Raw genomic sequence first — 27643 nt, forward strand, 5'->3', positions numbered from 1 at the left:
GCTGCAGGGGAGGAGAGGCAGAGGAGGAATCACTTCTCAGGAGTGGCTACACCTGCTCCTTTTTTCCCCTCTCCATTTCCGGCAAATGCTACAAATCCCTATGCCAATCCTGTCATCTGCTGCTGCTGCCCCAATACATGGTTTCTCTTCATCATTTTTGGCGGGTTTTGTTGGGGGCAGACCTTGCATGGTCTGTCTGATAACTATGAAGACTGTCTCAGATGATTAGCTGCCCTGTTCAGAAACCAGGAGTTGCACATGTTTAACCAGTGTAACTCAGATATTTCATGTAGACTTCCCTCCCTGTCATCTGTCATGCACCCCAGTACTTTGCTTTCATTAGGTTGTAGAACTTCCAGATTAGAACACACACTGGCACAGACCTACGTCTCTCTCTCTCTCTCTCTCTCTCTCTCTCTCTCTCTCTCTCTCTCTCTCACACACACACACACACACACACACACACACACTTTCCCTTGCTGCCGCCGCCGCCTTCTCCTCAACAGCCTGTGTGCCCTCTAGTGGACGTTGCCTCCTTCTGCAAGCTTTGAAAGGCTTATAAAGGCAGAGAGGGCAGCGAGAGAGCTGGAGAGGCAGCTGGACAGTTCCTGGTGCTGAACGCAGACAAGAGAGCAACGCGGTTGAGGACCAGTTCGCTCATGGCAGGGAAGCAGCAGCCCCCTTATCTGCACCTGGCAGAGCTGACCGCCTCCCAGTTCTTGGACATCTGGAAACATTATGATGCTGATGGTCAGTGAGAATGAAAAGAGGGACACAAACTTCTGTTCATTTAACCTTTAGGGACAACTGATGTTTTATTGCTTGGTGCCAACATGTGGCTGGAGGAGATTGATCAGTGGCTTAAAATGGCCAGTGCTAATCAGTAGGCATGCTAAGTTTCTTTCTACTTTGCCTGAATTTTTATTTAAAAGGCTGCAATAAGGTGGTTTTAAAGACAGAATTCAGAAAAGGTAGTTTCTGTTGCCTGTTCTTTTTGCTGTTGGGTTGCTGTTGGTTTTTAAGTGTCTACGTTTTATAAATTGTTCACTTTTGTTAGCAGTAGTAAATGAGAGTTGGAAATAGTAAGACAAAGAGTGAGCAGAGAGGAGTGGAAATGTTTCTGATGAGAGTGGGCACAATGGGTGTGGGTAAGTTGAAAAGTGTTTCACTTGGTAGAATTCAATATGTTTTAGACTAGTATAGTCTCACTCTTCTGTTTTAGACTTCCTGGTGTTTATTTTCATAAATTTTGGAGGCTCATAAACTTTTTGCCACTATAAGTAAGTCTGGTTAGAGATCCTGTCCCATGTTAGGAAGAGTTGAGGTGGCTTCTGCTGTTGGCTTGTGCCTGTGCAGCTAAACATGTGCTCCTATAGAGAAGGGCAATGATTGCAGTATGATGGGAATTTGCCTTACTGTAAAGGGTCCTGTGACCATGTCTTGATAACACCCCCTGCGGGTGTCCATTATCATTTAGAAACCTTTGATCTGAGCTCCAGAGAATTCTGTGTACAATATGTTTTCCCCACTAGTCACTGTGTCAAGACAGCATAGCAGGATTTTACTCTAGATAGCTGCAAACCTGCCTCTAAGCACCGCTTACAAGTAATTCACATGAGGTAAGCCACTGGGTGCCCGAGGTGATGTCTGTTAACATCTAACACAACACAGGAAGAGATGGCTGCTATCCAGAACGCTGATCCAAAAAGGTTTTTATTTGTGGGAGAGGGGGATACATGCATATCCTGAAACTCTTTAAGCCCTTTGCTGTGCCTCCTCTTCCAGCCATGATGGGATAGAAAAAGCAGAACTTGGAAGAAGGTGGTCTTTAAGAATTTCAGCTGGAGGGGTGAAACAGTCTCCCTGATACTGTTGCAGGAGGCAAGAGGTTCACATGGTTTGGGGCCATAGGGACAAATCTAACCAGGTCCTTTTCTGACTTTTTTTGTCCTATGAAATGAACCAAAATTTTCATAAATTAAATCCCCCCCACCCTGTATATGTGCATGTTTTGACTGTACCAATTGCCACATCGGTGACAGGGAAAAGACTTTCCTTTGAGATGAACTGGCTGAAGGCACACCCCAGTATGCGGTAGGGTGTGCATGATGCTCCCCTGTGGTGTGCTACCGGGTGGGTTTCTTGCTGGAGCCACTTAAGTGGAGCATGTGCTTTCAAAACAATGAGTTTCTGTGGCATATTGTGCATGGCGTGGATGATCAAAGGGCTGGGAAGGTGAAGCATGTGGGTGGGTGGGCCAGTTGCCTAACAATGGACCGGTCTCTGTGACTGCTTGACTACTTTATGATTCTCCATGGTTGCAGCAACCTCAGGACAAACAAGGAGCAGGGATCCAGGGGTGGAGTTTTATTGTAATTGTATATCACTTTTCCTTAGAAGAGTGGGGGACAACCTGCAGCCCCCGGCTTAGTTTCAAGTGGCCCTCCAGGAACTGCAGGCCCACTTTTCCTTGCTCTCTCTGTGTGTAAGAAAGAAAGAAAGGGGGGCACTGTGTAATCCTGCAGGGCTGTAAACACCAGCCAATTTTGACCATGGCCTCAGCTGTCAGCATGCAGTTCCGCCCCACCTGATTGCCTCTGAGGTTATGCAGCCCCTGATAGAAAAGAGGTTCCCAGCCCTAACTCAGAAACTCAAAGCAGCTGAAACAAAAAATCCTAGTCTGTATGTCAGAAGGAACTGAGCAACCTTCACCTTGGGCAGATGCTGACGGGAGAGGAGCGAAAAGCGGGGTGGTGTTTTCAGCTCACTCAGAGTCCGTGATCTCCTGCAGGGCGAGGCAAGCTTAAGCCTACAGAACCTGATTGGGGATAAGCTCACATAACTCACTGCTGGATTGTGGCTAAAGTGCACCGAGCAAGTCCTCTTCCAGATGGCTTGTTTATTGATTATTCACCCTGATTTGTTTGCAGGGAAATTAAGCAGTGTTGACTATTTAATGAGCATTTATTCTGACAATGGTGCATCAAGCAAATGCTAGTCTACACTTGCTGGTCCATTTCCCCATCACTTTCTGAATCTCAGAATGTCTGATCTTTTCAGGGATAACGGTTTTGTTTTGTTTTTTTGCATGACATTCTCCCAAGCACAACCTGAATTGGCCAGTATGTGAACCGAATCCCACCCCAAAATAGCAACAGCCTGGAAGCTCTCAAAAAAGGAGGAAGCTGACCTTGTTGCCCCTCCTAAAGAAGGAAGGCATGCTGGCATCTTTTATTTAGTTTATTTATGGCAGCCTAATAACATATGTTCTCTGGGAGGCTTCCACTAAAAATTAAAGCAAATAAATATAAAGCCGGATAATAAAACCATAAAAGCACCACAAAATCTAATAGAGCAGAAAACTACCAGCAAAATACAAAATCAATACGACAGAGCTCACAGCTGCACCAAAATGTCATCAGTCTTAAAACTCCAAGAATATACCAAAGATCTGAATGTCACTAAAATATATTAAGACTGAAAACCCAGGAAACATAAAAAGGGGGCTCTGTAAGCAATGAAAGTCACCACAGAGATCCTCTCCATATAAACTAGCTTCATTACCTTATTTGTTGGGGAAACCCTGAGAAGGACCTCAGCAGATATTGATATCCAGGTAAGTATATATGGCAGAGACAGTCCTTCAGGTCACCTTGTCCCCAACTGTTAAAGGTTACTGGATTAATGGTGGCTCTTTGAACTGGGCCCGGAAATGGACTGGAAGACAGAGCAGAGCAAAAAGCACTGGTGTAACATTACCATGCCATGCAGTCCTAGTTAACAAATTTGCCTGCCCTATTTTGGACCAGAGGAAATTTCCAGATTACTTTCAAAGGCAGCCCTTTGGGACCATAATCCCACCCAGACGTTAATCAATTGATTCAAATATTTCTAGATCACTCTTCATCAAGAATTGATTCCAGGACTGTTCACAAAGTGTTCAAGACTTTGTGGCTCTATCTGTCTATTTGGCCCTGTGGGCAGGAAAGGTAACATTTTAAAAATTGCTGCCTTCATGTGTCCTGGGCTTTAATTTGCTAACTGTGAACCACATTTCCCAAAAACATCAGTACTATGACTGCAGACTCTCTCTTGAATTCCAGCAACCTTTCTAGATAACGCATGACATCTGCAATATTTTGCACCAGGTACCCAATTTGCATTTGTCAACTGAACTTCACAAGGCCACCTGTTTCTCTTGCAATCTCACATTTGGAAGACCCCTGTACCTTCCCCACTTAACCCCTGGAGGTATGGTTGGTTAGTTGGATTAAGCTGCTGTGATCGTATTTCCTTGCGTTGTTCAAAAAGCTCAACCTCTTACTCCTTCTGTGAGATTAAGAGCCACTCCATCAAATGCATTTAATAAAAGAAGGACTTCCCTTGCTCTCTCTTTGAGGGCACAGGGGATTCTGACTTTCCAGCAGCAACACAATCCCACCCCTGGGATGCAGCTGGAGCATGGCAATAATCCTACAAGGCTCACTCTTGAAAGGCAGCAAGGCATAGCCCTGTTAAGGCACCTTAAAGAAGGAGAGGGAGGACCTCTCCCCACCCCATCATCATTACCCCCATGTATTGGAGGGATAATTTTTGAAGTGGGGAGCCTGCTCTCCTTGGGTAAATTCCCTCCTTCCCTGATTTCTGTACCATGCAGAAAGGCTGCATTGACAGAAAAAGGCTGCCTGCTTCAGGCACTATCCTTCAGCTCATGAAGGATGATTGATGGTGCGGGGCAGGCAAGGCAGAGCATACTCATTCTCACTCACTCTGAACAGAATGTCTGAGTATGGCTAGACCTTGTTAGCATTGTGGATTATATACCTTGTTGTCCAAGCAGTGCCATGTGGGGCATTATCCTAAATGCCTAATTGGTAGAGGAGGCAGCAAAGCAAGATCCCCTTTGCCTTTCTGTAAGGCAACAAGGGTGTCTCCTGCAGCCACTTCGCAGCAGCTTGCCTCCTGTATCACCAGGACTTCAGCCTGTCAGCAAAACTGGTAGATGAGGCTCAGTGGACTCAGGGCACCCTAGACTGTCCTTCCAACCTGAACATGGTCAGCTGACCTCACTGGCCAAGGAGGACACACCAAGGAAGAAAAAGCCAGTCTAAGCAGTGCTAGCCTGATCTCATTGAGTTGCCAGGCCTTGCCTTGCCTCACTTCTGGTAAGCAAGCAGGAGCAAGCTGGAGTCCCTCCCAGTCCCTCCTATTGGTAAGATTTGCAAGGCAGTTTTACTTGTGGCACCAGGATGGTGCCCCCAAGATTTTTCAACCACAGTTCTCATCAGCCCCAACCAGCCCCACAACCATCTGAGGCTGGGGCTGATGGGAACATGGATGTGCTGGCTGGGGTGGATGGCTGTTGCAGTCCAGAACTCCTGCACAGCACCAAGTTGGAGAAGGTAGGTATGAGGAATACAAGAGAAAGAAAGGGGGGGGGAGAGAGAAAGATGGAATGCCCAAAAGAACTGCATTTCAGATTGGCCCCTGTAATTCCTATGTACCCCTCCTCACCCCTCCAACCATGGTTGGCCTCCTTCTAAATTTGAGCAGGATGCATTGCTAAAGGGTGAATGCAACCAAGACACCTTTTGTCAATTCAAGTAAGATCAGCTTAAAAACAAACACGACACCCCCACCCCGCAAACAAACACACATACACAGACATAAATGCTATGTTGTTGCCGTGTAATTTGAGGGTGATTCAATGTGTGGAGGGGGGTCTTCCCAGGGGAGCTAAGGAGATCTAACCTGTTATTAATATAATCATTTTGGCAACTTATCATTAAGCACAGCTTTTCAGTTACATCACCTTGCTTGCAATGATCAGAGCAGAAACCAAGGACTTGGCATCAGTATGAAATTATACTGTCCCTCTTTAGTAATCCCATTATTATATCGGAGGACCCCTGCAATTTCTATCTTATCTATCTTTCTGATGAATCAAGCCATGTACAATATACTCAGGGTGCTCAAAGCATCACCAACATTTTCCTTGCATCAACAGCTGATGTCGCAGAGGATGCAAAATCTGGAGATCCTAATAATGGTGGATTCTCACCAAGTTATGTTCTGCTTCAACCTTGGTGCTTCCTGAAGCCCCTTCAGGTGGTCAGCTACTTCCTCCTTGTCTTCCCCTTGGTTCAAAGGCATGCAGGATGACCCAGGGGCAAGAATGGCATCAGCAAAACTTGATGGGGGTGGTGCTCACAACCAAACTGCAGGATGGCAAACCACTCACAAGCTAGAAAACTGCACATAACTTTGGAATACAGTGGGAGCAGAGTCCTGCTTTTCATTAGTGCACTTCTGAGTAATTTCCCACATGTAGAGGCCAAGCACAGCAGGCCAAACCCTGATACACTAGTTTTCTATCTGCAGCAAGTTCCCCCCTCCCCACCACGCTCATAAAGACACATGCAAAAGTAGCAACTAGTTGTGTGTTCTGAACTGGTACTCACTTTGCTTCATGTGTAAGGCAGGCCTCCAGAATCATGGGTTAAAGTACAGTGGTACCTCGGGTTATGAACTTAATTCGTTCTGGAGGTCCGTTCTTAACCTGAAACCATTCTTAACCTGAGGTACCACTTTAGTTAATGGGGCCTCCTGCTGCCGTTGCCGCACCACTGACCGACACACAATTTCTGTTCTCATCCTGAGGTAAAGTTCTTAACCTGAGGTACTACTTCTGGGTTAGAAGAGTTTGTAACCCAAAGTGTTTGTAACCCGAGGTACCACTGTAATTACTTTGCATATAACAAGTGTTGGAGGTGGGGGTACATTAATTTAACCATGTTGACTGTGTGTCACTCAAAGTTGCGTGAATGTGGTTTATTAGTTTCCGACTGCTCTTGTGAACACTCAAGTTCTCTTTCTAGTGCCCTCCATCTTCTCATTGCTCACACTTTCTCCATTCCAAAGCCATGGCTTAACCTGGCCTGTTTGCAGGCTTGTTCTGTGTCACCCTATCCCACACTCTTTCACTGGCTGCTCACCCCACAGGGATGTGCCAGTAAAACCTCCCCTGATTAAAGGTTCTCCCTCGGGGGCCCATCAGAGATCAATTACACAATGCCACCTGCTTTAAGAAAACACTTGCCTCACCCGTCTCAGGCTTTCCAGCAGGACTCATCTTCAGGACTGCTGCGATTCCCAGAGCCCGTGATGGCCCTGTGTACAAAGTTGCTTAGGGCCAATGTGAGCATAGACTCAGCAAGCATCTTGTCCCAAACTCACACTGGACAAAATAGAGTGCCAAGGCCAGCTCAAGACATTTTGCTGCCTAAGGCCAAGATGCTGCATCTATTCTACATGCAGATGCCAACTGGATTGCTTCCACACTGACTGGTGGGACAGTGTCTTCCTCTGCACCTGAGGGCTTTTTGGGTGGCTGGGTAGACTGCATGACATTGGCAGTCCTGTCTGAACCGTGGCCCTCAGCATCTGCCGCCTGAGGTCTGCTGCCTCACTCTGCCTAATGGTAGAGCTGGTCGATGATGGCCCCATACTTGTGGAATCCCATCTGAAGGGATATAGGGCTGGCTCTATCGTCACTAACTTTTGAACCAACCTTGAAAACCCACTTGCTTCCATCTGCTTTCAGCTGAAATGTTAAGCTGAGTTTTTAGCATCCTATTGTTTAAACAGCATTTGACTTCCTTGCAATTGTTTTAAATTTTACGGGATGTACGTGTGTGCCCGCTGGGGCTGCCTAATGCCTTTAGATGGCTATTTTAGTTTGTTAATATAAGTGGATGGTTTTCATTTTGATATTTTCAAATATGTATGTGGGCCGCATTGGATTGAGAGGCTTTTACCCTGAGGGGGAAATCTAGAAATATTCAAAATAAATTAATACAATGAATATGGCAGGAAAGGGAAGAAGACTCATTCCTTTCCCCTTCAGCTAACCTACAACTGAGTCCACATCTCCCCCCAAAAGCCCCACCCCTCAGCTGGGCTCACTTCCAGCTCTGGAACCCAATGAGGTAGGGGAGACATTTTAAAATAGCCAAGGGGATCTGCCAGGGCTAAGGAAGGAGTAAGTGCCTCCTCATAGCCACCAATCCCTCTCAAAAACCCCCACCCCAGGTACGGCCACGAGGAAAACATTGCACTGGAAACCCATTGTTTCCTTTGCATGCTTATAGTTTGGTGATATATTTAGTTGGGAGCCTTAAAACTTTCATTGTGCAGGTGAAAAAGATTTGGGGGGGGATATTTTGTACTGGAAAACAACAAGAGGGGGGAGGGGGAAGCTGCTGCCTCTCCCTGCCTGCCCTCTTTCTGCTTAGACACAGCCTCTTCCTGCCCTGGCTCCTTGGGTTGAAAAACAAAATGGAGGAGAATAGAACACTAGAGCCTCTGTCTGTGGCCCTCCAGAAGTCATTGGACTCCAATTTCCATTAGCCCCTGCAGCCTGCATTGCCAGTAGGCTGGGATGATGAGAGCCAAACCATATCTGGAGTGCCACAGGGGCCCCTCCGCTTTCCACCCCACCCCACTGCCCACTCTATAGTTCACAATCTGAGCAACAGCAGGCCTCAGTGCTGGTCTATCAAAACACCAAACAGCAGGTGTCTGTTTCTTCCATATTGTCAAGTCTGCCAAAAGCACATTTTGCCTCAGGATATTCTGAAGAATGTGCAGGGACACATCTATCTAAAAAGGGAGTGTGTTACACATTCAGTTTTCTACTGATGGGGGAGCAGACCACAGACAACCCAGTTTATTTAAGTGCTATTTCTTGTTAAATCCAAGTAAACATTTGAAAGGCATTTTACATATACAGTGGTACCTCGGGTTACATACGCTTCAGGTTACAGACGCTTCAGGTTACAGACTCTGCTAACCCAGAAATAGTACCTCGGGTTAAGAACTTTGCTTCAGGATGAGAACAGAAATCATGCAGCGGTGGCGCAGCAGCCGCGGGAGGCCCCATTAGCTAAAGTGGTGCTTCAGCTTAAGAACAGTTTCATATATATTTTTCCAAAAATTTTATTGGTTTTTACAATATCAACGACAAACAAAACATAACAAACATAAATCATAACCTTATTGAAAATAACAGTTATTTACTTTGTAGGACGACTTCCTCGCTTCCCCTTAGTTAAATTTCATTGCATATCCTTATAACAGTTTTCCAAATCCCAATTTTAATACCCTTTAAACATTAAACATTAACATCCTTAAATCTTCTCCTTCTTGTATTAAACATATTATTTTATCAGTTAACATAAATACAATCCTAAGCCCATTAAGTATCTGGACGCTATTTCCTGTTATTTTAGTTTAACAAATTAAGCTAAATAATCATTGAATTTCTTCCATTCTTCGTGGTGTTCTCCTCCTTCTGGTTGCGGACTCTTCCGGTTAGATCGGCTAGCTCCATAAAATCCATCATCTTCATCTGCCATTGTTCTACTGTTGGTAATTTTTGAGTTTTCCACTTTTTAGCTAACAAAATACGAGCCACGGTTGTGGCATACAAAAATAGATTCACATCTTTCTTGGGCAGTTCCGAACCTGTTATTCCGAGAAGAAAGGCCTCTGGTTTCTTTATAAATGTATATTTCAACATTTTTTTCAATTCATTATAAATCTTTTCCCAGAAGTCTTTCACCTTGGAGCAGGTCCACCACATATGAAAGAAAGTTCCTTCCTTTTCTTTACATTTCCAACATGTATTATCACAATTATGATACATCTTTGCTAATTTTACAGGAGTCAAATACCATCTATACATCATTTTCATAATATTTTCCTTTAACAAAGTACATGCGGTGAACTTCACCTAGCTTAAGAACAGTTTCAGGTTAAGAACGGACCTCCAGAACGAATTAAGTATGTAACCAGAGGTACCACTGTATTTCTTTAAAAAATAAAAAATAAAGCCTGTATCTCCACAGTTAGATAGATTGGCCCACAATAAAAAATCCAAAATCCACAGTTCGATGATGCCATTAGTAGGACCAATCAAAATGTCCACAAAAGAGTCTGCAAGGCTTTTGAGTTATCCAAACTCTTCATAGATAGTTTAAAAAAAATGCAGGCAGGCAACAGGAAGGTAAGGTGGTTTGTGGTGAAGCTCTCTAAATCTGGTAGGAGTCAAGGTGAAGCAGATGCTGAAATGAAGTTATGTTTGCTTTGCCTAGCAAGGTTGACTGCTGGGAAGGAGAAGCATATCAGGGCAGATTCTCTACTCCTGGCAATGCAACAACCCATTCTGTGGTGGCGGTTAGAGAATTGGACTCAGACTGGGGGAAGACCCTGGTTCAAACTGCCACTTAGCCATGAATCTCTTGCAGCCTAACCTACCTCACAGGATTGTTGTGAGAGAAAGAGAACCTCATACACCACTCAACTCCTTGGAGGAAGAGTTGCAATACTGATATCAACAACAAAAGCCCTGGAAATTGCAAGGCATTATAAGAGTTCTAATGTGTAAAGGGGTTTGCGTAAGGGATTTAAAAAGTGCTATGTATTTCAAGTTTGCATATAAAATCTCAGCTTGGTTTATACTGCAATTCAGAGCCAAGGACAGCATTTTTGAAAAGCTGAGGTTTACGGCTGTGCAGCAGGCCAGAACAAGGCAAAAGAATAATTAACTACCACATTATTTTGATTTATTGCCTTTGTTACAGGCTCCATTTTGAATGGGCTCTCCTCCAAGAGTTCATCTATTACTGGCTGAATGATGGCATTGATGGAGCTTATCAATTTTGGTTTTATAAAATGCTGTGCCTATCTATTATCCTTCTCGCTGCACTCCCAAATAGAATGCTGATATTGGATTTCAGCCCAGGAGTCAGAATGATGACTGGGCGGCCCACTGGGCAGACAGGACAGGCAACAGCCAGCCCTCCTGCCTACCCAGGTGCCCATTGCAGGAGAAATGGGTGAAGCACTGCCAGCTGCATTGCTTCTCCTGGACCTGGGAAAAGGGGGCCCAGCAGTTGCCTATGCAGGCTGATTTCTTGTGCCATACGCAGCTGGAAAAGGTCAGGGTGGAAGAAGGAGTGCCAGGGGAGTTCAGGGCTGGCCAAATTGCGCTTTTATTTTGACAATTAATATACCGCTTAATTACAACTGTCTTTAGGTAGTTAATGGGTAACTCAAGACAAAACAAAAAGAAGAAGAACAAGACAATTTACCCAGCATAATCAGGATCGTCTTTTCATTACTTGATCTGCGTTGCATTTATGAGAGGGGACAATAAATTGTTCACAAGGATATTGGGAGAATTAAAGAAAACCATGCTCCCCACCCATCCCAGCTCCTCTCATACTACCGTGTCCTGTAACACTGCAACATCTCAAGGACCACAGATGCATATTTGGGTGATAGGCAGCTTTTTAACTCCCAGGCAAATCTTGTGAAGGTGCCCTTTCCGAGGACTACATGCCTACAAAGAACTGGAGAGTCACAAAGTGTATATCAGCCTAATGGCAGGGCTGCTAGTAGTGTTCCCATTGGATGCTCAGGAGGCGTCCAGTGAAATCCTCTGGCAACCACTCTTCTGAGTCCTAAAGGAAACAGACATGCTTAAGGATTTTATTAATGAAAGCAAGCCACAGTCTGAAAGCAGAACAAATTAGAACCCTTACACCTCCATCGTGAGATAAGCTAGGGATGCCCACATAAAAGCCATGGGAGAGGTTGCCAGGGATTCAGAGTGTAAGGCAGGCATAGGCAAACTTGGCCTTCCAGATGTTTTGGGACTACAACTCCCATCATCCCTAGCTAACAGGACCAGTGGTCAGGGATGATGGGAACTGTAGTCTCAAAACATATAGCAGGCTGAGTTTGCCTATGCCTGGTGTAAGGTCACCAGTACAAGGAAAGCATCCAGCTCTCTCTCGCTCTCTCTGCTTTCCATCTTGCTCCCGAAAGCCTCTTGGGGCTCTGAACCAGCTGTGTGGCCTACGGGAAGTCCAAAGGGCTAATTTTGGCTCTCCAGTCTGAGGCTGTTTATCCTTTGAAGCTGGTGGCTGAAGTCCAAAGGCTTAGAAAGAGACACAATGAACATTCAGACTCTTCTGTTTATAAATGTTGATAACTGTGCATGTCTGACATTATGAAACTTTAGTGTTGAAGTTTCCCCTAATACCTCATGAAAAGCCATCCTGCACCTGGTAATACATTGAAGGAAGGCTTGGTACCTTCCCAAAATGTTCTCCAATGACACTCTATTGGAAGGAGCCATCACAGTTTGTGTTGATGGTGCAGAAGAGATTATGTGCCCTTCTGCCTTCCTGGCTGACTTGTATGAGACCCTCTTTTGAGAGGCTAATCAGGTCCCCGGATGGCCTGCAGGGCATTAGCGTAGCAGAACTTTTTGCGAGGAATTTAAAAATGCATTGACTGTTTTAGTAAGTCAGGTCTTATAAGAGCCTTGCTTCAGCTGATCTAATTTGGTGAGACTTCTCTAGGAGTATGAATAAATGCATATTAAGCCTCCCTGTCTATTCATGAGAAATACCATTAAAATATGTTTTTCAGAACACTCATTTCCATCCTGCTTGGGGTCCCCAGAGTTGGAAGGGACACTTGCAGGCCTTCTAGAGCAAGATTCTGGGTTCAAAGTGTAGCTCTGTAGAAGACGGAGCCTCCACAGACACTCCTTCTCACTGCTGGAGGATTCAGCCAAATTCCACTCTTCAGTGTGCCTATTAAAGATTCACGAGCCCGTCCCACACCCTTGGGCATGAGGGTTATGCTCTGCCTCCATGGTCGGAGGCAGTAATGCTTGGAATATTCAAGTTCTGCTTGCCGGTTTCCCCATAGGCCATTGGCCTGATCCAGCAGGCTCTTATGTTCTATATCGTGAAAGGGAATAATCTAACCAATTCATAATCAATTGCTTCTTGTGATACCTTTGCGGGTTACAGATGTTTAGCTGTTCTTCTTCTTAAAAGGTAAAGGGACCCCTGACTGTTAGGTCCAGTCGCGGACGACTCTGGGGTTGCGGTGCTCATCTCGCTTTACTGGCTGAGGGAGCCGGCGTACAGCTTCCGGGTCATGTGGCCAGCATGACTAAGCCACTTCTGGCGAACCAGAGCAGCGCACGGAAACGCCGTTTACCTTCCCGCCGGAGCAGTACCTATTTATCTACTTGCACTGGTGTGCTTTCGAACTGCTAAGTTGGCAGGGACTGAGCAACGGGAGCTCACCCCATCACGGGGATTCGAACTGCCGACCTTCTGATCGGCAACTCCTAGGCTCTGTGGTTTAGACCACAGCGCCACCCACATCTTCTTCTTACCCTGCTTTAAATACCTCCAAATCAGAAAGAGTGTTTTCAGACCTTCTTAATGACTGAAGCTTTTCACACGGATTGGTTGACTTGCAACAACTCCATGCACACAGCTGTGGTGTTGCATGTGCATCTGCCATACCTGGGTTCAAGTAGCCACTGAGCTGCAGATTCTGAGGTGGCTTCAAGCAAGCTGTCTCAGTTCCCCTTTCTTAAAATGGGTTCCTTAGCAACTTCCCTCACAGGGTTATTGTTAGAGTGAAGGTTTGTCGCGTATTTTCCACAGTTAACCGAAAGGTTTAACAATAGAGAGGTTTGTAAAACTGACTGCAACCGGGTAGGTAGACCCTAAGGAAGAGACTTTAACAATCTAGACTAAGCCATTGTTACCTGGAATGTCCTTAGTCTCATTCAAGATAAGAAGTGAAGAGGGCCTCTGTCCTTCAAAGAGAAGCTTGCCAAGCCAGAAGCAGCAACTGTGGAGAAATCAGAGTGAGCTCTGTGCCATTTAATAAAGGCTTTGCTGGGCAGCTTGTTGCTATATGAAAGAGTTTTCTGCTGCTTTGAAAACTCCTCGTCCAAATGATTTTTAAGGGATGCCATATGAAAACCAGAATTTTTTGGACTCCCTGCAGAATGAGGCCCAGTAGGTATAACCATGCCTTTCCTTTTAATTCTTTGATATTTGAGCCGCTACCATTAAATTATTTTAAACAATATTTGAAAGTGTACTCAAAGAAAAGCACAAAAGAGAAATGTTCAAGTCAGAAAGGCGGAAACTTTCATAGAGGAAAGAGGGAATTAGAAAGCCTTTGGCCTGCTGAGCCAGCTTTCTATTGGCAGAGCGTTTGCAACACAGGGAGCAGACAGATATGTCAGCCATTGAGACAGAAATTAGCAGCTAATTGGACAAGCTGCTTGATGGTGACCAAACCAGCTCCTCCCAAATTCATTCATTGTCAGCTAGGAGTGGGGGGGGGGGTTGTACCTCAGTTCCTTACTGGAGAATCTGGCCTCTCACTGGGAGTCAGGTGTGGATTCATAGTTCTGCTGAAACAGATGAAATACTGTGCTGCATAAAAGGTGGTGATTTCTGTATTTAAATGAATTTATATTGGGCCGCACTGTCAATTCTTGGTCAGTCTCTCTCGGCTTAAATGTTGCCAGCCATGAAGGATCCAGGGTCCAGCGGGCATATGGGAGGCTACACTCTCCTCCAAGCACCTGGTCCACATCCTCAGGTTGCAATAACTGAAATGAATTCTACAAACTGGGGGTGCTGGTGACGCTGTGGGCTAAACCACAGAGCCTAGGACTTGCCGATCAGAAGGTTGGTGGTTCGAATCCCCGCGACAGGGTGAGCTCCCATTGCTCGGTCCCAGCTCCTGCCAACCTAGCAGTTCGAAAGCACATCAAAGTACAAGTAGATAAATAGGTACCGCTCCGGCAGGAAAGTAAACGGCGTTTCCGTGCACTGCTCTGGTTCACCAGAAGCGGCTTAGTCATGCTGGCCACATGACTGGGAAGCTGTACGCCGGCTCCCTCAGCCAGTAAAGCGAGATGAGCGCCGCAACCCCAGAGTTGGTCACGACTGGACCTAATGGTCAGGGGTCCCTTTACCTTTATTCTACAAATTTATATGACACAACTGCAGAATTCTTGATATCCAAGTCATGGCAGATCCAAAAGGGTGTGGGTGTGTTTGGCCTCAGTGTCTTACAAATGTGCCAAGTTTTCCTGATTAGCAGACAAATTGGTAAGCAAAAAAAAATCCAACATATAATTGCTTGTTACTCAGCTGCGGACATATGAAAGAGCATTGTTTGGGTGGTTTGTTTTGGGGGTTTTTACATGTGTGTTGACATTTTGCTGTGTGCCATCAGGGCTACCAACAGGGCAGAAAGGGTCAGATTTGGGGGGGCCTCAAGGCCAGCTGAGACCCTGGTTGCTTAGCTTTGATTTTTTTTTTTAAGTAACTTCCTCCATTCTCTAGATCAGAAGATATGAGCCAATCCATTAACACCTCCACTCCTGTGTCACAATTACTGTGAACTGAGCTACTGTGAACCGCCCTGAGACCTCTAGGTATAGGGCGGTATATAAATTCAATAATTATAATACAAATAATAATCTGCTGCTCCTGTGAATCCTGTCACCTGAGGCCTTTTCGGTGGACTCTACTTTGCAGGGTTCTAGCCAATGAATGGCAAGTGACCTTTTTGGACATCACCAGGAGGAGCTAGGAAATCTTAGAGCTGCCTGTTCCTGCTTCTGTCTCCTTGCTGCCCAGATACTGCATATACGTAATGGGGAAGCGGGTGCACACATCATGGGCGTTGAGTGAGTTTTTGGCTTTCAGCAGTGGCACCACATGTGCCTGCCCTCCCACTGTTCTCTCTCTGTACATCCAGTAGGAGCTCCAGAAAATCAAAGAACACATATAGGCAGCATCTTGGTAGGGACAAAGATTTAACAATTTCTGTGGTGGTGATAACAAAAATGTACACACAGCTTTTTAATGTGTGTGTGTGTTTTCTTATTTGCAATCATGTTTTTTGAAGAGAAATATAAAAGTGTAAATGCAGCTTATGATGCCATTAAAATGTGTTGATTTTTTCTTCTTCTTCTAAACATAATGAGCTATACAAGTTCAATTTTTCCTGGGCTGCTGAATAGGGCAGTTTATTTGTCTATTTCATAGCCTGTTTTGAATCTAGTCCTGGCATCCTATATTAACTTTTCTGGGAGTAAGGCTGCAATCCTCATCCTATTTACCTGGGAGTAAACACCATTAGATTCAACAGGATTTACTTTTGAGCAGACATGATTAGGATTCTGCTGTACTTTTGAGTAGATCTAGGATTTTGTTGTTAATCTCTCCCTTTCTCCCTCCAATCCTAAATTATAAAACAATTATGCAGGGCTTACTTAGGTGTCACTGATGTCACTTGGCAAGAAACTAATACTAATACTAATTTTTAAATAATTATTCTGCAGTGACCAACTGGTTTTGACAGTAAATATATGGTTATGTATTTTACATTTCCAATGTTGGAAAGCTTTTTGTCTTGTTTTTGGCATTTTGCTGTAAAATTTCAGGGCTGTGAAATGGTGCCGCTAAAGCGAGGGAGGGGCTGTTTTTCTGGCTTTGTGAAGGTGTGTTTTTCTTGACATGAACAGCAGTACATGTTTGTATCTTGATTAGCCTGCTGTTTTGTGCAAGTCTGGCAGAAAACTTGTATCTCAAAAAAATAAAATAATTGTGCCCCCCAGAAAACTAATGCCTCTAGGCATGCCCTCAATGAACCTCAAACTTCCAGAACTCAGGCAGAGGAAGTACTAATTGAGGGGAGGGGGCAACATACCCCATCAAGCACGACCCACTAGTGTGGATAGGAAAAACTGAGGCACAGTTCAACTGGAAGCTCACATGCGTAAATGAATGTGCACAAAAGTACACATGGAAGACTCTGATCTGTGGCACGCATGTGTGCATGGACACTGGTGTGTACAGAGCCTGGCCTGGCGTGTCAGTGTGGAAACATCCTTGGTGGGGAGGTGAAGGCATGGCTGGATGAAAGGGTAGCACAGGCCACGTTCATTTGTTACTCAAAGCAAGATGAGAGATGCCCTCTGCTATCCTTTTCTCCAGCTTCGGATGCTCCTTATTGCTCCCTTTGTGCTTCTTTCAGGAAACGGCTACATTGAAGGCAAAGAACTGGAAAGCTTCTTCCAAGAGCTAGAGAGCGCCAGGAAGGGAGCAGGAATGGTAATGACCTGTGCATTTTCTTTCTCCCATCCATTAACTTCTGCTTCTATTCCTGTTTTCAGCTTAGGCTGTCCTGTGCCCATTTACTTGGAAGTAAGCATCTAGCTTGACCCCTAAAAGAAAGGGCTAAACTGGGTTTTAAAGTTTGCATTGCTGTAATATTTGCCTTTGGGTTAATCAAAATGTCATATTCTTATTATTCAACACTGTTGCTTTATTGCAAAGGTTGGGGGAACCTGTGGCCCCCAGAGGTGTTTCTGAGTGACAACTTCTGTTCCATCTATGTTTTGGGGATTTTAAAAGCAAAGCCTGCCAGGGACGGGGCTGCACTCCATGGGGAGGTGTATGGATCTCAAGTGGGACGCGGGTGGCGCTGTGATCTAAACCACTGAGCCTTGGGCTTGATGATCAGAAGGTTGACGGTTCAAATCTCCACGATGGGGTGAGTTCCTGTTGCTCGGTCTCTGCTCCTGCCAACCTAGCAGTTTGAAAGCACGTAAAAGTGCAAGTAGATAAATAGGTGCCACTCTGGTGGGAAGGTAAACGGCATTTCTGTGTGCTGCTCTGGTTCGCCACATAACCCAGAAGTTGTCTGAGGGCAAACGCTGGCTCCCTCGGCCTATAGAACAAGATGAGCGCCGCAACCCCAGAGTCGTCCGCGACTGCACCTAACGGTCAGGGATACCTTTACCTTTATGGATCCCAAATGCCATTTCTCCTCGAAATGCAGCTTGCCTGCTGGTCTAGGCACAGGGCAGAGCCCAGAAGTGGCTTTGTTTCTCCCCACCCACCAAGCTGAGCCTGCATCAGAGGAGTGAGCCGTTCTCCCTCTTTTCTCAGGAATCGAAAAATGTCAATGTTGCAGAGAAGATGCAGGAGTTCATGCGGAAATACGACAAGAACGCCGATGGGAAAATTGAAATGTCTGAGGTGAGCTGTGTGACACCCCCTGCAGAAGTCCAGAAGCCCCCTGCCCTGAAGAGGGTGTGAGCCTGGGCATTCGGCAGAATGCTTGCCCCTCTCTGCATGATGACTGCTCTGAGTCTGCCTATATGCAGGCAGGGACAAACTCAGCAAAGGGGAAATGCTGCAGATCTCCTGACAGGGAGAAAATTGCCCCTCTTGACACTGCCATGCCTCCTTGCCGCTCTTGTGTGTGGTGTAGTGGTTAAGAGCGATAGACTCATAATCTGGGGGACCGGGTTCAAGTCTCCGCTCCCCCACATGCAGCTGCTGGGTGACCTTGGGCTAGTCACACTTTGCTGAAGTCTCTCAGCCCCACTCACCTCACAGAGTGTTTGTTGTGGGGGAGGAAGGGAAAGGAGAATGTTAGCCGCTTTGAGACTCCTTCGGGTAGTGATAAAGTGGGATATCAAATCCAAACTCTTCTTCTTCTTCTCTTACTCTCTGGGCCCAATCCTCACCTTTCCTCAGGAGGGCAAGAGGAGGTGGCTGATCTCCACACTGTTGTTGCTGTTTGCCTCAGCCCTGCTAGAGCTGCCTTTTCCAAGCTGGTGCCTTCCAGTGGTTCTGAGCCACAACTATCAGTCCTCATCAGCATGGTTATGCTCCCCTAAGTCCCAGGATCCAATGGCTGGGACTGGCAGGAGTTGTAGTCCAAGACATCTGGAGGGCACCAGCTTGGGGAAGGCTGTACTAAAGCCTCGGAGAATGCAGAACAGCAGGCAGCAAGAGCCGGAGGAAGTCCATCTAGCATAATACCAAGCGGCCACCATGGCTTTCCAGGGTGAATCAGAGGGGATATTCCCAGTCCCACCTAGAGATGCCACCGGAATTTGAATACGGGACCTTCTGCAGGCCATGCAGGTGCTGTATCCCTAAGTGTTTCCCTCCAGAGGCTGTTCAAGCTTCCCAGCAGCTGCTACATAAATAACAAAAATGTGTGTGTTAAGTACATTCATACAATGAACATTATATCTAGTTTGGCCCTTGGTTGTTCTGAGGAATCCTCCTGAGCATATTTCTCAGCAGCTTCCCTAATCTGGATTATGGTGTTCTAATACCAGTCATTTTACCCTGTGACCAGGAGTCCTTTGGCATCCCAGCAGTTCACTTCAGTGATCTAAAGTGGGCTTGCTCCAAAACTGTCCAAGTTGAACTTCTCCCTATATTCTTTCCTAGAAAAATGGCAAGACAGGTCAGGGGAAATGAGACCAGGAACATACTTTTAAGCAGTTGTTGTTGTTGTTGATATCGTCTGCACTGCTCTCAGTCAGTTTCTGACATGCATTTCCTGTCTCTTTCTCCTCCCCCACCCAGCTGGCACAGATTTTGCCCACAGAGGAGAACTTCTTGCTCTGTTTCCGGCAGCACGTTGGCTCCAGTGCCGAATTCATGGAGGTAAGAAGAACTTGGCTCCTGCTATCTCATTTGGGGCTCCTCCAGACTGTGGTGGGTTTTGTTCTTAGCAGGTGAATTTTGCAAGATGCTGTTGATGCTGTAAGAGTGATTGGTAGTGGATTTGTACTGGGCCATCCACATCAGTCTGCTTTGTTAGTTATTCTGTGTTGCTTCCCCAGTGTTATTACATTATTGCCATCTGGAAAGGCCCTCTTGCACTGCAGAACACCGAGAGCAGGACAAAAAATACACAATAACATTTGTCATATGAAAAGTTACAGGATTTCAGCTCTGAGATAGGCACCAACTGGAAACGGGCCAGCCTGTTCGCCCCAGAACTTTTGCTACAGGGCTACGGCCACTTAGTGAAGCAGAGGAGGCCAGGCCAGCAGGGCTGTCGTAAGGTTGGCATTGGGCAACTTCTCCCTGGAAGCAAATAGGTGCTGTCTGCCCTAGAGGCACATAAATAAATAAAAATGCTACTGATATGTCGTCATCTTGAGACATACATCCAACAGCTGTGAAACAGCGATCCATCCAAGCAATTAAAATGAATAATAGGAAATGAATACCGTGTTGGGAAATGAAACTGGAGTCCATCTGTTGTTAGCTAATGGGCAAATTAAGTTGTGTGACAGGCACAGGCAATTAAATATTAAAATTGATCTGCTTATAATAATTTGTGCTTAAAATATTCATTCTTTCAATAATGAAGGTGAACCCTTGACACAGCGTTTTCCACTGTGCTGGCCTTTCTCCAGATGAAAACAATATTGAGAATCTTTTCCCACTGATACTGAATATTTGGAAAGCGGTTGCTCTGTGACACAGGATGGCTCCAAAGACCATTTCTTAATTGATTGAACTGCTCTCTGATGGATTTTCAGTTGCCGGCTCATTATTGCTTTTTCCTAATCTGCTGATTCATTTGTTATTTTCTTCATTATTGGTGCTGCAGCTGCTTCTGTTCTTAGCCACCTTGGGGCATTTTGTGAGAAGGTGGGTTATAAATCCCAAAATGTATAAAAATCAATATAAATGCAATTGTTGTGACAAATCTGTGCTCTTTCCATTGCAGGCTTGGCGGAAGTATGATACCGATCGCAGTGGCTACATCGAAGCCAATGAGCTCAAGGTGGGCTGAGCTGAGGTCAGGGCTAGGAGAAGATAGAACCAGATGCAATATGGCTCACAGGGATAAACATCTTTTAAAAGTTAATGCCAATTACATACTTGCATGCACACACACACATTTTCTAATGCACAAATAGCCTCTGTGCAATATCAGTGCTCAGCATCTTCAAAGCACTTCTCTTTGGTTTTCAGTACTCTTTGTAATAGCCTTGTAGGGTTGGCCGGTGTTAAGATGGCCACATTATAGGTGGGAGCTGAGGTCGAGAGAGGCTTTCCTGTGCAAGCACAATGATGAAGTGAGATTTGACTCTCCCGGGTATTTTGTGGCTGGCAATTCACTCTTTGAACCACTATTCTATAACAACGACCCCCCCCCTCCCCTGCTCTTCACAAAGCATCCATTGATCACGGCTCTGATACTGCTGTTGTCCTTAGCACTTGAGGCATGGCGGAGTGGGAGGAAGAGCAGCGGCACTAAGAGGCGGCTTCAACAAGGATCCAAACAGTGGCAACCACATATTTTGTTTGTGCTGAAAATGGCCTCCCTATCCATCACGTTGCCATGCTCTTACGTGTTTCCCCAGCTGCATCCAAATCTCTGCATGGAGCAGGCAAGAGGTGTAGACTCTGCAGCATCTCTTTGCTGTGGACTGAAGGACTGGAGGGGAGTGGAGCTCCTCCTCATAGGGAACTCCAAGGACAAAAGAAAGGATCAGGCAGCTGGATCAGGCCAAAGTGCCCCCCTCTAGTCTGGCATGCTGCTCCTACCATGGCCAGCCAGATGCTTCAATAGGAAGCCCACCAGCCAGACCTGAGCACAGCAGCAGCTCTCTCCCTGCTTGTGATTCCCAGCATCTGACATTCAGATGCATACTGCTTCCAACCATGGAGGAAGAAAATAGCCTTAGTGGGTAGTAGCCACTGATCTCCTCCTCCTCCTCCTCCTCCTCCTCCTCCTCCTCCTCCTCCTCCTCCTCCTCCTCCATAGGTTTCTCTGACCCTCTACAAAAGCCACCCCCTGCCTGTGGCGTCCCTTCCAACTCTACAGTTCTATGAAAGGCATGTTGCACACTTATTTACAGTTTCTAGAGCACTTCTCGTGTGCAAATGCTTCTTGCTCTTTATTGTCGCCACAGCATTTGCCTCTTACCCCCATTTTACAAATCAAGACACTAAACCAAACAGAAGCCAGTTTTGGTCAATGGAAGAGTCTCTTGTTAAAAGGCAGCGCTGCAGCTTTTATGCACAGCTCATTCCACTTCTTACTGTAATGTCCTGCTAGGAGTTGTCTGGCCTTACTGTGGTGGGATTCTCTTTGCCTGCTTCCCCTACAGTGTCACGGGGGACTGGGGTCAGTGGTGGTGGTGTTTATGCAGGAAGGAGAGTTGTAGCTGCCTTTTTCAGCAACAGATGAGTCCTCCCCAGGATGCCTCATTTTTTCTGCATTTCTGTGCTTGCTTCTAGGACATCAAGGCCTGTTGAGTTTATGGCTGAGCTTAGTTCTGAGTGGGCATGTTTACAATGGGGCTGTAAATCAATCTGCGCCTTCTCATGCCTTCTCTTTTTGTAGGGATTTCTTTCGGACTTGCTTGAAAAAGCCAACCGGCCCTACGATGAACCAAAGCTGCAAGAATATACACAGACCATCGTAAGTGCAAGAAGCCCCCTGGGAGTAGGAAGGGCTCCTGTGGGGGTGGGGAGGTCCGTTGCTCAACTCCAGAACCGCCTGCAGGCTTCCTCTGTCCCCCATAGGCTGTATCCCCCAAAAGCTCCTGCCACAACTAATTAGTTAGGCTTTCAAAGTGCCCTCTCTGGCTGCAGTCCACATCAGCTTTCTTCAACCTGGTGCCCTCCAGATGTTTTAGACTACAACTCCTAACCTTGGCCAGTTAGTTTTGTTTTTCCAAAGACACCAGAAGTGTCTTCTGTTTTCTTTTTTCCAAGGGAATCTGGAGAAGAGGAAGCAAGTAGGCTTCTTCAGGGACTGCTGTGCTACCTCTGCCGATTTCAGCAGAGACTGTGTTCACACGCCGGTTGACTGTGCACTCCCAGCAGATCCAGTTCTGGGTTTTTAATCCGTGGTCGTTATCCCAAATGCATGTGTATTCTGTCCTTCATTATAAAATCCTACTGTTTGATGCCATTGTTTCGCAAACAGCTTCATACTGACTGGGGTCCTTGAGCCGCAGCCAAGGTGCAAAAACACCTTTGCATGGGGTAGAGACATTCCTGCCCTGTCAATGCCCATTAGTGTGTACACAAACAGAAACAAGTCTGACACAAATGAAGCTGTGCTGATGTGAACAGCTAAAGGAGAAGGTGCTCTGAAATGCAACTTCACTGCACTTTAAGGTGGTAATATGAATATACTTCACTTCACATTGCATTACAGAGGGGCAATGAAAAGAGGCTACCTGGTAGGAGCCACCCAGAGTCAGGGGGAGAGGAAGGGGGTGCAGTGGGTGCAGTCTGCCCTGGGTGTCACCACTGAGGGGGGTGACGAAATGCCGGGCAGCACACACTGCGGGGCCTGCAGCACGCCCAAGCCACGCATCTCTCGTGGGAGAGATGTGGTGGCTTGGGTGCGCGTAGGCTCCATGCTGCCCAAATGGTCTGCCCGCTGCCTCACCCCCCCCCCAGCTGAGTGGCAGGCAGACTCTGGAGGCCCTGTGGTGCCCCCTGCCTTCGCCCCGCTCCTACAGGTGCACCCCAGGCACCCGAGCGGCTTCCTCCACCACTGCCCAGAATGGCTGGGACAACCCAATCAGATGGGTGGCATATAAATAATAAAATTATAGTTACTATCATTAGGAGTGTCTTGTTGCAGCCCAAACCTTTAACTTAGGAGCCACTCACAGACTGTCGCTTTCTGACTCCACAGCTGCGAATGTTTGACTTGAATGGGGATGGGAAGCTCTGCCTGTCGGAGATGTCACGGTAAGATTCATAGAATCTATAGGGTTGGAGGGGATCCCAAGGGTCATCTCGGTCACCCCCTGAAATGCAGGAATCACAGCTGATGGATGGCCATCCAACTTCTGTTTAAAAATCTCTAGTGAATGGGAATCCACCACTTTCCAAGGGAGTCCATTGATCCATCACATTGTTATAAGCCTCAAAAAGCCAAACATATTTCTTTGGTTGTCACTTTTCTGGCAGGGAAAACTCTGATTTTGTCTGAGGGTTTACTGCTCCTGCCCTTCCTAAACAATGCTCTCATGCCCTCAGACCTCCCCACACCCCTCCATATGGCAGAAATAATATAAGTGTAGAATCTCTTTTTCTCGGGGTGCAATCTCCAATGTACCCTTCCAGTGTGAATAGTTGAGTTTCTTCCTGAGTAATCCCCAACCTGATGCTTTCCCGCCATTTTGGACTACTACAGCTCTCCTCACCCTCAGCCAGCACAGCCAATGGGGGCTGCAGTCCAAAAAAATGGAGTGGTAGGCATTTTCCGGGTTATGCAAGGCTGGACCAGTGTGGAATAGTGGTTAGTGTGTCAGACTAAGATCCAGGAGACCAGAGTTCGAATCCTGACTCACCCACAAAGCATGCTGTCATGGCTAAAATGGCCACTGTTTCTTTAATGCGAATAAAGCTGGGTCAGCATGACTCAACGGCCTGCAGCAGGTTGTATATATAAAGTGAGAAATGTTAGTTTGTGCTGAGGCTGGTGTTTGGGTTGGTTGGTGCTGGTGTGTATAGTTATTCAGCCGTGTTTTGCACAAAGACTTTTAAGAATAAAAATCTGCAAGGATATTCTCATGGACTCTTTTGTGCAGACAAGGGTCCAAGGACCAGGCTGAAGAGACAAAGGGAGGTCAGAACCCTTTCCTCTCTCTCTCTCTCTCTCTCTCTCTCTCTCTCTTTTTTTTTTTTTTTTTTTTTTTTTGCTTTTTACAAACACTGACACATGCTGGGTGACATTGGTCCAGTTAAATTTGTCCCACAGCCTCACCTACCTCACAGTCACACCCATTTAACCCACATCTTGAGCAGAGGGGTTTCTTGCCACTTGTCCCTGTAAGATGACCATGTTTCAAAAGGACTTCTAAGGCAAATGTCTCCAATCCCAGTAAGGCATGGTCCAGTTTCCAACTATCATCCCAGCTCCAGAAATCCACATTCCATCTAAAAGTTTGCCTCAAGCAAAATACATCTGGAACTGACAGACAAAACCCACCTATTCAGATGTGGTGTTGATCCCTTCCTGGCAAAAGTCATGCTGTACCTTCTTTTGTCTGACATTATCCCATTCATGTTGCAGACTATTGCCTGTGCAAGAGAACTTCCTTCTGAAGTTTCAGGTAAAAAAAAGTGGTGGTGGGATGTTGGTGGGGTTACTTTCCTCCTGCTTATCTTAATCCATGGGTAGGCAAACTAAGGCATGGGGGCCGGATCTGGCCCGCAGACAGTTTTAGAATCAACGTGTTTTTACATGGGTAGAATGTGTCCTTTTATTTAAAATTCATCTCTGGGTTATTTGTGGGGCCTGCCTGGTATTTTTACATGAGTAGAATGTGTGCTTTTATTTAAAATGCATCTCTGGGTTATTTGTGGGGCATAGGAATGGGTTCATTTCCCCCCCAAATAATATAGTCCAGCCCCCCACAAGGTCTGAGAGACAGTGGACCAGCCCCCTACTGAAAAAGTTTGCTGACCCCTGTCTTAATCCATTTCTCCTTCTCATTTATTCAGGGAATGAAGCTAGATTCCGACGAATTCAATGCTATCTTTGCATTTTATGACAAGGTACAATATCTAGATCTTCACTCACCCCTTCTTCCCTGGCCAGGGGGGAGCCCCATTTTGTGGCTCACCTCAGGTGCCAAAATGTCTTGGGCTGGCCATGCATGGAACTCTCTTCTGGCCCAAAGGAGCCTCTGCTTGGTCTGTTCTCCTTGGGGGCAATGAGTAGGCGTGTGAAGAATATCATCCAGCTGATATTGTTTCTAAAGTCTGCCAAGTTGACCACTTTGTTCGAATAAAGTAAGGTTTTCCTTTGATGATGCTTATATTTCCAGGGTTGCAAACAAGAAAGCAGCTATAAAGCAGAAAATTTTCAAACAACTGGGATGGAGAGTAAGGCTGGTGTGGGTGCAGATTACAAGTGAAGGAAGAGAAGACTTTCAGGGGTGGGGAATAATGTGCCTTGATCTTTTGAGTTAAAATAATAGCCTAATCTCTCTCTATTATCTCCTACCATTAATATCCAGGATGGAAACGGCTTCATTGATGAGAATGAATTAGATGCTCTTCTGAAAGATCTCTATGAGAAAAACAAGAAAGTGAGTGCATAAGGTGGTTTTTGTGTGTGTGTGTGTGTGTGTGTGTGTGTGTGTGTGTGTGTGAGAGAGAGAGAGAGAGAGAGAGAGAGAGAGAGAGAGAGAGAGAGAGAGAGAGAAGAACACACAAGATTGGGTGGGGGCAGGCTCTTCTCATCCCAGAGCACACATTATGAGGACGGTCTAAGCACTTACTGTGAAGATTATAGCCCGATGCACAAACATCAAGTGAGAAAATTTCTTTGCAAATCTGTCCCAAAAACGATGTCTGAAAGATTGCACCGTTGCACCCTGTCTTGAGGGATCTAGTACCCGTTCCTTATTGGTGCAAATGCACTGCTAGCAATTGGAGGCTTAATTCAAAATGGAGCCTCGGGAAGAATTCTGGTTTTACAATTCATACACTTAAAAACTGCATGTGAAAAACTTCTCATTCCCCATAGTCAGCACTTGGAATTTTTAAGTGTAAGACTTGATACTTTGGTGTAGTTGTCGTTCAGCTTTTATTAAACATTTACTTTTTGTATCCAGCTTTGTAGGAGTGAAAAAGGGATGATTGTTGAGTTCTGGGCTCATGATATTAGGTGTGTGTGTTGGTCTCTGTGTGTTTTGAGACAAATCACCTTTCGTCCACAGCAGCTTGGGGCGATATACAACAGGTAGGAACTGCATAACACAGACATCAATAAAACAGTAACTAAAATAAAAGTGTTAATGCAAAACTAAGAAGTTATTAAAATATTCATTCACATATTGTTGCTGCGGGTGAAAATCCCATAAATAAACTACAGAAGGCTGGATAAAAGAGTCCTCATTTGCCCTCTGAAGACCAGCGATGAGGGTTACAATCCTACCTCAAGGGGGAGATGATATCAAAGCTGGGGGCCTCGCCACAGAATTCCCTTTCTGCATATTCCCTTTCCCAAATACTGTTTGGGACCATAAGCAGACCACCCTGGTTTTTTTTTAACATTAAAATAGGAGGCTAAGGAGGCTAAGAAGTGCATTATATGATTCCTGGATTGCAGGAGGTTAAACTAGATGGTCCTTTGGGCCCCTTTCAACACTACAGTTCATAGAATCATATAATTGTAAAGCTGGAAGGGACCCCAAGGGTCATCTAGTCCAACCCCCTGCAATTCAGGATTCTCAGCTAAAGTATCCATGACAGATGGCCATCCATTCTACGCCATTTGCTAGACATTCCAGTTCTCTAAAGCCTTGCTCTGAACTTTGCTCCCCTCTCCAGTCACGTGAAATTTCATTGCTCCCTCCCCTGTTCTTTCCCCTTTGCCAGGAAATGGGCATCCAGCAGCTCACCAACTACAGAAAGAGCATCATGAATCTGTCCGATGGGGGGAAACTTTACCGCAAGGAACTGGAGATCGTTCTCTGCAGCGAGCCCCCTCTGTAAAGATGAGCTGCTCCCTCCACGACTCAACCCGCCGCCCCCCGCCCTGCCACAACCAACCACATAGGCAAAGGAAAAAGGGAAAAAAGACCACGAGGAGCAACGGGAGGCCGACTGTCCAACCTGTACCTGGGCAATCCACTTGACCCCGCAAGGCTTGGCTTGCTGATCTGCTTGCTGACTTTGGGCACACAATTGCTGCCGGATGGTGGTGCCTCCTCTCCCAGAGGGGCTCTGATCCAAACCATCAGTTTCCTCTTCCTGCTTGTTTCTCTCTCTGTGTTGGTTACCATAGTTTGTGTCCTGTACATCCTCAGATCTGGAGTGTATTTTATTTTTGCTCTTAATTTTTATCTTTTGCTTTCTTTTCACACTAAGTCTTCTTGATTACCAAAGAAGAGTTTACAAATAAAACTGATCTTCTGCTA

The 27643-nt window shown here is 45.9% G+C and overlaps 1 protein-coding gene across 1 annotated transcript; it reads left to right on the top strand.

The window, feature by feature from the left end:
• The first annotated feature begins 553 nt into the window (after positions 1–553).
• On the top strand, positions 554–27643 carry CALB2 (calbindin 2). The gene is made up of 11 exons (XM_081921837.1): positions 554–750; positions 16948–17024; positions 17865–17954; positions 19305–19385; positions 20464–20520; positions 22090–22167; positions 23401–23456; positions 24787–24826; positions 25218–25271; positions 25736–25807; positions 27102–27643. The coding sequence occupies exons 1-11, from the start codon at positions 660–662 to the stop codon at positions 27216–27218; spliced, it is 813 nt and encodes a 270-aa protein (XP_081777963.1). The 5' UTR covers positions 554–659; the 3' UTR covers positions 27219–27643.

The sequence above is a fragment of the Podarcis melisellensis genome (genome assembly GCF_964234715.1).
Source record: "Podarcis melisellensis genome assembly, chromosome: 8".
Lineage (NCBI taxonomy): Eukaryota > Metazoa > Chordata > Lepidosauria > Squamata > Lacertidae > Podarcis > Podarcis melisellensis.

What these genes read in the sequence shown, in the direction of transcription:
- CALB2 (XM_081921837.1), top strand. Translation starts at nt 660, where the DNA reads ATGGCAGGGAAGCAGCAGCCCCCTTATCTGCACCTGGCAGAGCTGACC. An exon ending in CCAGTGCCGAATTCATGGAG is followed by an intron (nt 19,386 to 20,463) that starts GTAAGAAGAACT and finishes TTTCCATTGCAG; the next exon opens with GCTTGGCGGAAGTATGATAC. An exon ending in TCTTTGCATTTTATGACAAG is followed by an intron (nt 25,272 to 25,735) that starts GTACAATATCTA and finishes ATTAATATCCAG; the next exon opens with GATGGAAACGGCTTCATTGA.